The sequence below is a fragment of the Crinia signifera genome, chromosome 5 (genome assembly GCF_055691185.1).
Source record: "Crinia signifera chromosome 5, ASM5569118v1, whole genome shotgun sequence".
Classification (NCBI taxonomy): Eukaryota; Metazoa; Chordata; class Amphibia; order Anura; family Myobatrachidae; genus Crinia; species Crinia signifera.
Window position 1 is genome coordinate 332,809,656 of NC_139221.1, and position 12,120 is coordinate 332,821,775.

Below are 12,120 nucleotides of genomic sequence, written 5' to 3' on the forward strand. Positions count from 1 at the left end.
GTGTAAAGCAGAGTATCTCTCCTATTGGTTGGCACCTGGCTGCTGGGTGTAAAGCAGAGTCTCTCCCATTGGCCAGAACCTGGCTCCTGGGTGTAAAGCAGAGTCTCTCCCATTGGTCAGGGCTCCTGATGGCAGTTAGGGGCAGATTTATTAAGCTCGGTGAAGTGATAAAGTGTCTGGTTTTTATCACCGGCCAATCAGCTCCTACCTGTGAAGTTACAGGCTTGGTTTGAAAAATGACAGGTAGGAGCGGTGATAAAAACCAGACACTTTATCACTTCACCGAGCTTAATAAATGTAACCCTTAGTGCCCAGGTGATAGGGACAGTGGGGTACTAGTGTCAGGACACCGGGACTTGAGGGGTTCCTGATTAAGTAGCAGGGAGCGAGGCAGGGCCCAACCTCCCTGGACAGACATCGATCTAGGTTTATGTGTCTGTGGGTATTTGTTGTATGTGCACAGGCCTGGGGCGGTCGCTGGTGGAAGTTTTGTAGCAGAGCGCACCATAGCATGACCCCTGTGTGTGATATATATCTACATACACACCCCCCCATGATAGAGTGCACACACCTTATTATCGCAGACCCAGCGCACTGCGGTGCACCAGGAGATGGTACCGTTACGCTGCGCACCAGTTGCCGCCGTTGTATTGCAGAAAGGAGGATAACAGGTTTTCCTAGCACCAAATCTATTACAGAACATTGTGTAACACCGCTGAGTGATCCCAGCATGACGTGGGAGACTGGCGGGTTTTCTGTAGCCCCCCCCCCCCCCACCCCCACCCCCGTACCCCTGCCAGTGACGGGCATAGTCCCGCACCCTGCCAGGGACACAATGAGGCAATTTTCTGCCAATAGCGTAATCCTTGTCCCAGCACTGCAGCAGAGTAGAGGGGTTTGGCCTGCACACCCTCATTTCCAAATACGCTGCTACCACTGCCGACACACTGCACAACTGCCGACACACTAAATGGCTGCTACCACTGCCGACACAGTAGACAGCAATATCTGCAGTAATACAGGATATAGAAGCTGACACGCTGTGACGTTCAGGTCTATAATGCTGCACTCACCTGACTCACTGCTGCCTCTGAGGTACGAGCCACACTCACTGCTCTGACTCCCACACCTGAGGATGGAGGGGTGGGGTGTGGGACCAAAATAACAGCCACCGCCTCCAAAATAACAGCCACCGCCTCCAGCATGTGAGGCACCCCAGAGAGACATACTGGGACTGTTATTTGGAGCAATGTACAGGAATGTGTGTGATTATCTGTTGTTTTGTTATGGAAAACATCCATGTGCTTTATATACTCTGCTGCCTCAGTTCAGGGACCTCTGGGTACTGCAGAGGTTACGTCTTCTCTCATGTGCCCACATGTATAGCAGGCACTTCCTAGTGCCCTGATTGGCTACACATGCACAGGATGAGGGGAGGAGTCTGTAGAAAGTGAAAGCAAAGAGAGGACAGAGTCAGCATATGGAGGGAGCATGGTCGCTGAGTGACAGCTGCTGGAGCATTACAAGGAGCAGGGCACTGACCTCTCATGGAGACAGCCAGCTGAGCTGCAGAGAAAGACTTTGGGAGACCCTGGAGTTTATGTGACCCCTCCGTAGCCACAGGGAGTGAAGCTGTAAGGTACAGTAGTGCTGAGAGGAGATGAGCACCCTGGCTGCTGTAAGTAAGGGGGTTATTCTGCTTGGTACGGCGGGACCGTATACGGGCGGATCGGGCTTTTTATTCATCTGCGCATGCGTAGCTTTCGCAATGCGCAGGTGCGGTGACCTCACACCACTCACAGACGGGTCTCTCCTTGCGAAAAAACCTGTCTGGAAGAGCACGGTCATTGTGGGCGGCATGGGGGCGTTTTTAGGGGAGCGGCCGGAATAATGAGGAAAACTTGGCGTAAACATGGGCGTACACGGGGGTGTGCACCTAAAATGTACGCTGCTACAACCGCTCGATCGGCGAACACACCGTGCATTTTGGACCAAAAACAGGCAGACGCCAAAGATAGCTCCAGACCACCCCTACAGATACCGTATGAGAGCGGACGCCTGGGTCTGCTAATTAACGCTGATTACTAGTCACACACATACACCTGAATGTAATAAGCAATGCTGCAGGCTATTAAGTCACAACCATTATTTCACTACCTGCAAGCCACACACAGCCCTCAAACACATTGGAAGGTTATCTTTCTATACTTCTCTACATGTAAAGGTTAGTTTCATTTTAGGTAAGATTCATTCTAAGACCTGCTTATATATGTCAAGGTAGTTAGTTTTTTATAACCATCTACACCCAATCAGAAAGTGTTTCTGTATACTTTAAAAAGCAGGACACTCAATTCACAGAAGTCGACATGTGTCAACTTTTTCACTGTAACACAAACATAACAGTCTTGTATATGGAAAAAGACACATAAACCACGTCTAAGAGCAACAAGGATGTTTTTGGACTCAATTTCTACTTGCACTGTGGCGTACACTCAGATATACGGATGGTGTCGGTGGGAAAACGGATGAGATCCGTCCGTGCACTGTGGCGTACGCTCTGATGTACGCCAGGTATCGGTGGCTAAGAGGGAGATCAGTCCGTACACGGTGGCATACGCTCAAGTGTACGCCACTCCCCATTGTCGGTGTTTGTGACCGTCTGTGGGCAGACTTTCGCTCACCGTGAGCGTACGTTTCACCAACCTAACCAGAATAAGGCCCTCATTAACCAGTGATGGCCAGGCATTTGTTTGTGATACAGACCCAGCAAGTAAAGACATTGCCAGTCAAGCAGCTGAAGCAGAACTTATATGTGACTAGTCTGTATTTGGTCACCAGCCTTTGCAAGTCACCTGTTTAACTGCTGCCTCTCTGTGAGGAAATCCGAGTTGCCACTGAAGATGTTCCTGCAAGGTAAATCTCTGTAACCTCAGACCTGAGTGTATGATACCACACATCCAACCAGCATACCTCCCAGCATGCTCTTCTCCAAGAGGGACACAATGCTCTGTTCCTGGACTTCCCTCTTAATTTATAATTGCCATCACCTGTGTTGAAGCCACTTTCTTAGCAATTTACCTGTTCAACACAGATGATGGCAATCATACATTACCAGGGAAGCCCAGGAACAGAGCATTGTGTCCCCCCTGGAGAGGGGCATGCTGGGAGGTATGGATAATGTAGGATTGCCAGCACCTGTGGGGAGCTAGGTAACTGATAAGAAATGTGTCACCACAGGTGCTGGCAATCATACATCACCAGGGAAGCCCAGGAACAGAGCATTGTGTCCTCCTGGAGAGGGGAATGCTGGGAGGTATGGATAATGTAGGATTGCCAGCACCTGTGGGGAGCTAGGTAACTGATAAGAAAGGTGTCACCACAGGTGCTGGCAATCATACATTACCAGGGAAGCCCAGGAGCAGAGCATTGTGTCCTCCTGCTGAGGGTCATGCTGGGAGGTATGGATAGTGTATGATTGCCAGCACCTGTGGGGAGCTAGGTAACTGATAAGAAAGGTGTCACCACAGGTGCTGGCAATCATACATTACCAGGGAAGCCCAGGAGCAGAGCATTGTGTCCTCCTGGAGAGGGGCATGCTGGGAGGTATGGATAATGTATGATTGCCAGCACCTGTGAGGAGCTAGGTAACTGATAAGAAAGGTGTCACCACAGGTGCTGGCAATCATACATTACCAGGGAAGCCCAGGAGCAGAGCATTGTGTCCTCCTGGAGAGGGGCATACTGGGAGGTATGGATAATGTAGGATTGCCATCACCTGTGGGGAGCTAGGTATCTGATAAGAAAGGTGTCACCACAGGTGCTGGCAATCATACATTACAAGGGAAGCCCAGGAACAGAGCATTGTGTCCTCCTGGAGAGGGGCATGCTGGGAGGTATGGATAATGTATGATTGCCAGCACCTGTGGGGAGCTAGGTAACTGATAAGAAAGGTGTCACCACAGGTGCTGGCAATCATACATTACCAGGGAAGCCCAGGAACAGAGCATTGTGTCCTCCTGGAGAGGGGCATGCTGGGAGGTATGGATAATGTATGATTGCCAGCACCTGTGGGGAGCTAGGTAACTGATAAGAAAGGTGTCACCACAGGTGCTGGCAATCATACATTACCAGGGAAGCCCAGGAACAGAGCATTGTGTCCTCCTGGAGAGGGGCATGCTGGGAGGTATGGATAATGTAGGATTGCCAGCACCTGTGGGGAGCTAGGTATCTGATAAGAAAGGTGTCACCACAGGTGCTGGCAATCATACATTACAAGGGAAGCCCAGGAACAGAGCATTGTGTCCTCCTGGAGAGGGGCATGCTGGGAGGTATGGATAATGTAGGATTGCCAGCACCTGTGGGGAGCTAGGTAACTGATAAGAAAGGTGTCACCACAGGTGCTGGCAATCATACATTACAAGGGAAGCCCAGGAACAGAGCATTGTGTCCTCCTGGAGAGGGGCATGCTGGGAGGTATGGATAATGTATGATTGCCAGCTCCTGTGGGGAGCTAGGTAACTGATAAGAAAGGTGTCACCACAGGTGCTGGCAATCATACATTACCAGGGAAGCCCAGGAGCAGAGGAGTGTGTCCTCCTGGAGAGGGGCATGCTGGGAGGTATGGATAATGTATGATTGCCAGCACCTGTGGGGAGCTAGGTAACTGATAAGAAAGGTGTCACCACAGGTGATGGCAATCATACATTACCAGGGAAGTCCAGGAACAGAGCATTGTGTCCTCCTGGAGAGGGGCATGCTGGGAGGTAAGGATAATGTAGGATTGCCAGCACCTGTGGGGAGCTAGGTAACTGATAAGAAAGGTGTCACCACAGGTGCTGGCAATCATACATTACCAGGGAAGCCCAGGAGCAGAGCATTGTGTCCTCCTGGAGAGGGGCATGCTGGGAGGTATGGATAATGTATGATTGCCAGCACCTGTGGGGAGCTAGGTAACTGATAAGAAAGGTGTCACCACAGGTGCTGGCAATCATACATTACCAGGGAAGCCCAGGAACAGAGCATTGTGTCCTCCTGGAGAGGGGCATGCTGGGAGGTATGGATAATGTATTACTGCCAGCACCTGTGGGGAGCTAGGTAACTGATAAGAAAGGTGTCACCACAGGTTCTGGCAATCATACATTACCAGGGAAGCCCAGGAACAGAGCATTGTGTCCTCCTGGAGAGGGGCATGCTGGGAGGTATGGATAATGTAGGATTGCCAGCACCTGTGGGGAGCTAGGTATCTGATAAGAAAGGTGTCACCACAGGTGCTGGCAATCATACATTACAAGGGAAGCCCAGGAACAGAGCATTGTGTCCTCCTGGAGAGGGGCATGCTGGGAGGTATGGATAATGTAGGATTGCCAGCACCTGTGGGGAGCTAGGTAACTGATAAGAAAGGTGTCACCACAGGTGCTGGCAATCATACATTACAAGGGAAGCCCAGGAACAGAGCATTGTGTCCTCCTGGAGAGGGGCATGCTGGGAGGTATGGATAATGTATGATTGCCAGCTCCTGTGGGGAGCTAGGTAACTGATAAGAAAGGTGTCACCACAGGTGCTGGCAATCATACATTACCAGGGAAGCCCAGGAGCAGAGGAGTGTGTCCTCCTGGAGAGGGGCATGCTGGGAGGTAAGGATAATGTAGGATTGCCAGCACCTGTGGGGAGCTAGGTAACTGATAAGAAAGGTGTCACCACAGGTGCTGGCAATCGTACATTACCAGGGAAGCCCAGGAGCAGAGCATTGTGTCCTCCTGGAGAGGGGCATGCTGGGAGGTATGGATAATGTATGATTGCCAGCACCTGTGGGGAGCTAGGTAACTGATAAGAAAGGTGTCACCACAGGTGCTGGCAATCATACATTACCAGGGAAGCCCAGGAACAGAGCATTGTGTCCTCCTGGAGAGGGGCATGCTGGGAGGTATGGATAATGTATGATTGCCAGCACCTGTGGGGAGCTAGGTAACTGATAAGAAAGGTGTCACCACAGGTGCTGGCAATCATACATTACCAGGGAAGCCCAGGAGCAGAGGAGTGTGTCCTCCTGGAGAGGGGCATGCTGGGAGGTAAGGATAATGTAGGATTGCCAGCACCTGTGGGGAGCTAGGTAACTGATAAGAAAGGTGTCACCACAGGTGCTGGCAATCATACATTACCAGGGAAGCCCAGGAGCAGAGCATTGTGTCCTCCTGGAGAGGGGCATGCTGGGAGGTATGGATAATGTATGATTGCCAGCACCTGTGGGGAGCTAGGTAACTGATAAGAAAGGTGTCACCACAGGTGCTGGCAATCATACATTACCAGGGAAGCCCAGGAACAGAGCATTGTGTCCTCCTGGAGAGGGGCATGCTGGGAGGTATGGATAATGTATGATTGCCAGCACCTGTGGGGAGCTAGGTAACTGATAAGAAAGGTGTCACCACAGGTGCTGGCAATCATACATTACCAGGGAAGCCCAGGAACAGAGCATTGTGTCCTCCTGGAGAGGGGCATGCTGGGAGGTATGGATAATGTAGGATTGCCAGCACCTGTGGGGAGCTAGGTATCTGATAAGAAAGGTGTCACCACAGGTGCTGGCAATCATACATTACAAGGGAAGCCCAGGAACAGAGCATTGTGTCCTCCTGGAGAGGGGCATGCTGGGAGGTATGGATAATGTAGGATTGCCAGCACCTGTGGGGAGCTAGGTAACTGATAAGAAAGGTGTCACCACAGGTGCTGGCAATCATACATTACCAGGGAAGTCCAGGAACAGAGCATTGTGTCCTCCTGGAGAGGGGCATGCTGGGAGGTAAGGATAATGTAGGATTGCCAGCACCTGTGGGGAGCTAGGTAACTGATAAGAAAGGTGTCACCACAGGTGCTGGCAATCATACATTACCAGGGAAGCCCAGGAGCAGAGGAGTGTGTCCTCCTGGAGAGGGGCATGCTGGGAGGTATGGATAATGTATGATTGCCAGCACCTGTGGGGAGCTAGGTAACTGATAAGAAAGGTGTCACCACAGGTGATGGCAATCATACATTACCAGGGAAGTCCAGGAACAGAGCATTGTGTCCTCCTGGAGAGGGGCATGCTGGGAGGTAAGGATAATGTAGGATTGCCAGCACCTGTGGGGAGCTAGGTAACTGATAAGAAAGGTGTCACCACAGGTGCTGGCAATCATACATTACCAGGGAAGCCCAGGAGCAGAGCATTGTGTCCTCCTGGAGAGGGGCATGCTGGGAGGTATGGATAATGTATGATTGCCAGCACCTGTGGGGAGCTAGGTAACTGATAAGAAAGGTGTCACCACAGGTGCTGGCAATCATACATTACCAGGGAAGCCCAGGAACAGAGCATTGTGTCCTCCTGGAGAGGGGCATGCTGGGAGGTATGGATAATGTATTACTGCCAGCACCTGTGGGGAGCTAGGTAACTGATAAGAAAGGTGTCACCACAGGTTCTGGCAATCATACATTACCAGGGAAGCCCAGGAACAGAGCATTGTGCTCTCCTGGAGAGGGGCATGCTGGGAGGTATGGATAATGTATTACTGCCAGCACCTGTGGGGAGCTAGGTAACTGATAAGAAAGGTGTCCCCACAGGTGCTGGCAATCATACATTACCAGGGAAGTCCAGGAACAGAGCATTGTGTCCTCCTGGAGAGGGGCATGCTGGGAGGTATGGATAATGTATGATTGCCAGCACCTGTGAGGAGCTAGGTAACTGATAAGAAAGGTGTCACCACAGGTGCTGGCAATCCTACATTACCAGGGAAGCCCAGGAGCAGAGCATTGTGTCCTCCTGGAGAGGGGCATGCTGGGAGGTATGGATAATGTATGATTGCCAGCACCTGTGGGGAGCTAGGTAACTGATAAGAAAGGTGTCACCACAGGTGCTGGCAATCATACATTACCAGGGAAGCCCAGGAACAGAGCATTTTCACCCTCATGGAGAGGGTCAGGTAGGCAACCCTGTATGGCGCTGTACCATTACACCGGGCGCACATCCGAGTGAGTAATGAGTGCACCTGTGCATCTGTCGGGTGACCTGGAACATGTGAGCTGTGTGGGGTCCTGAGGACTGATGTAGGGAACCCCTGTTCTAGAAGAGGTACATCTGCCGATGAAAGGGGCAGTGGGTTCTGTGTACGCACTGTTTGATGACTGACACGGGTGTGTACATATGTGTAGCCACGTGTATGTATGTGTAACACCCGGCGTGTCAGACACATCCTCTCTCTTGGGGGAGAGGATGCAGCAGCAGCAGCTGACTGACAGGTGACCCCTCGTGTTGTCTTACTGACGTCTGTCTGCTGCTACCCGCTGCCTCACACAGCATGGTGGGGAGGGTGTATACAGCCCGGGGGCGCTGATTGGAGGACGTAGGACCAGCCCTAGATACACCCACTGCACTTCAGTCACACACAGCACATACACAGCACATACACACAGCGTACATCACACACTGCACACATCACACACAGTACATACACACTGCACACAGTACATACACACATCACACACTGCACACAGTACATACACACTGCACACAGTACATACACACAGCATACAGCACACAGTGCACACAGTACATACACACAGCACACATCACACACTGGACACAGTACATATACACAGCATACATCACACACTGCACACAGTACATACACACAGCACACATCACACACAGTACATACACACAGCACACATCACACACTGCACACAGTACATACACACAGCATACATCATACACTGGACACAGTACATATACACAGCATACATCACACACTGCACACAGTACATACACACAGCACACATCACACACTGCACACAGTACATACACACAGCACACATCACACACTGCACACAGCACATACACACTGCACACATCACACACTGCACACAGCACATACACACAGCGTACATCACACACTGCACACAGTACATACACACAGCACACATCACACACTGCACACAGTACATACACACTGCACACATCACACACTGCACACAGTACATGCACACAGCGTACATCACACACTGCACACAGCACATACACACAGCATACATCACACACTGCACACAGTACATACACACAGCACACATCACACACTGCACACAGCACATACACACAGCGTACATCACACACTGCACACAGCACATACATACAGCGTACATCACACATTGCACACAGTACATACACACACATCACACAATACCGACACACAGTACATTCGCCCACAGCACATATATCACACACTGCACATACACACAGTGCATACATGAGCTTATTGTGATGTCACATGTGCGCAGGGTCTCACCTCTTCATGTGACCGATTCTCCGCCCTCTGCGCTACGTCTGCTCTTGTCTGGCTGCAGCGCGATACTGTCCTGTGCGGAGACACAAGCAGACAATAAGTGTGACTGTATGTGTCTATATATTGTGACAAGGAATCGCATACACTGGATAAGATAAAGTCTTGGTCATTATATTGTAGCAGGTGCACAGCATACCAGGCAATCAGCATAGGCAAGTATAGTTACAGCAGTGCAGCATACAGGTGCACAGTATACAGGTGTCACAGCATAGTACACACTCCTCAGAAAGCTCCGGTGGTCCCTACCGCAGCCCACACCCCGGCCCATCACCTGGGCAGCTAGTGCACCATCAGGAGCAATGAGTATCTGCCCTGGAAACACTTATATCAGGAGATCACAGGTGCTGCTAATCAGCCCTTATATCAGGAGAGCGCAGGTGCTGCTAACCAGCCCTTACATCAGGAGAGCGCGGGTGCTGCTAACCAGCCCTTATATCAGGAGAGCGCAGGTGCCGCTAATCAGCACTTATATCGGGAGAGCGCAGGTGCCGCTAATCAGCCCTTATATCAGGAGAGCGCAGGTGCTGCTAATCAGCCCTTATATCAGGAGAGCGCAGGCGCCGCTAATCAGCCCTTATATCAGGAGAGCGCAGGTGCTGCTAACCAGCCCTTACATCAGGAGAGCGCGGGTGCTGCTAACCAGCCCTTATATCGGGAGAGCGCAGGTGCCGCTAATCAGCACTTATATCGGGAGAGCGCAGGTGCCGCTAATCAGCCCTTATATCAGGAGAGCGCAGGTGCTGCTAATCAGCCCTTATATCAGGAGAGCGCGGGTGCTGCTAATCATCCCTTATATCAGGAGAGCGCAGGTGCCGCTAACCAGCCCTTATATCAGGAGAGCGCAGGTGCTGCTAATCAGCCCTTATATCAGGAGAGCCCAGGCGCTGCTAATCAGCCCTTATATCAGGAGAGTGGAGGTGCTGCTAACCAGCCCTTATATCAGGAGAGCGCAGGCGCTGTTAACCAGCCCTTCTATCAGGAGAGCGCAGGTGCTGCTAACCAGCCCTTCTATCAGGAGAGCGCAGGTGCTGCTAATCAGCCCTTATATCAGGAGAGCGCAGGCGCTGCTAATCAGCCCTTATATCAGGAGAGCGCAGGCGCTGCTAATCACCTCTTCTATCAGGAGAGTGCGGGTGCTGCTAATCAGCCCTTATATCAGGAGAGCGCAGGCGCTGCTAATCAGTCCTTATATCAGGAGAGCGCAGGTGCTGCTAATCAGCCCTTATATCAGGAGAGCGCAGGTGCTGCTAATCAGCCCTTATATCAGGAGAGCGCAAGTGCTGCTAATCAGCCCTTATATCAGGAGAGCACGGGTGCTGCTAACCAGCCCTTATATCGGGAGAGCGCAGGCGCTGCTAATCAGCCCTTATATCGGGAGAGCGCAGGCGCTGCTAATCAGCCCTTATATCAGGAGAGTGCAGGCTCCGCTAATCAGCCCTTATATCGGGAGAGCGCAGGTGCTGCTAATCATCCCTTATATCGGGAGAGCCCAGGTGCTGCTAATCACCCCTTATATCGGGAGAGAGCAGGTGCTGCTAATCAGCCCTTATATCAGGAGAGCGCAAGTGCTGCTAATCAGCCCTTATATCAGGAGAGCATGGGTGCTGCTAACCAGCCCTTATATCGGGAGAGCGCAGGCGCTGCTAATCAGCCCTTATAGTGGGAGAGCGCAGACGCTGCTAATCAGCCCTTATATTGGGAGAGCGCAGGCGCTGCTAATCAGCCCTTATATCGGGAGAGCGCAGGCGCTGCTAATCAGCCCTTATAGTGGGAGAGCGCAGACGCTGCTAATCAGCCCTTATATCGGGAGAGCGCAGGCGCTGCTAATCAGCCCTTATATCGGAGAGCGCAGGCGCTGCTAATCAGTCCTTCTATCAGGAGAGCCCAGGTGCTGCTGATCACCTCTTATATCAGGAGAGCACAGGTGCTCTCAGGGCCACCGACAGGAGGTGCCAGGGGTACAGCTGTCTTGGGCATCGGCCTCTGGAGGGGCCCAGGCAGCTGCCCACAGTGGCATGGCACCAACACCCCCCGCACCCGCACAAATCCCCCCACCCAGCGGCCAGGCACGCACAATACACAGTGCAGCCTGCAGAGCGCCGAGCCTAGGATACCGAGTCCAGGAGGAAGAAGATGCTGTGCCAGCACGTGCGAGGGGGGTGCCGCTGGGGGCCCGGGCTGAAGGTCAGTCCCAGGCCCCAACATTACTAGTGGCGGCCCTGCAGGTGCTGCTAATCATCCCAACCCTGATCACATCAGTTTCCCTGCTGTTGCTCTAAAACAGTGGTTCCCAACCTGGGGTACTTGTACCCCTGGGGGTACTCTGCAGACCAGTTGGGGGTACTTGGAAATAATATTGGTAATGGCGGAAGAAGAAAAAGTCTCCCAATGGCAAAAGAAGTCTACCATTGACAAGGTTCCATCTGCAGCGTCATCAGCGTCTCCTCGTGCTTTTGCCCAACCAGCAATTCACTGAGAGCTACCTGTGTGAACATCTGCCCCGCACTGACACGGGTGGAAGAAGCATTAATCCTAGAGGTGTTAATGGGAATTCTGGAGACAATACACAGCCAGCGGCCAGACAAAGACGGACCTGATTCCTGACATATACTAATCCACGGCTACTCCTTAATATTAGGACCCGTATACTGCTCACTTCCACTCATAAGTACTGTGGAAATTTCCAATTGAGAGGAGGGGTACTTATAAATAAAAAGCCTAATCAAGGGGTACGGGAGAGAAAAAAGGTTGGGAACCA

The 12,120-nt window shown here is 51.8% G+C and overlaps 1 protein-coding gene across 1 annotated transcript in view; it reads right to left on the bottom strand.

Moving 5' to 3' along the window:
* LOC146005652 (alanine aminotransferase 2) overlaps nt 1–12,120 on the bottom strand; it is a 174,137-nt gene that overhangs the window by 115,938 nt on the left and 46,079 nt on the right. Inside the window, exon 2 of the mRNA XM_083145048.1 lies at nt 9,306–9,375. Coding sequence (XP_083001174.1) covers nt 9,306–9,313 — 8 coding nt within the window. The 5' untranslated portion in view covers nt 9,314–9,375. The remainder of the gene's footprint in view (nt 1–9,305; nt 9,376–12,120) is intronic.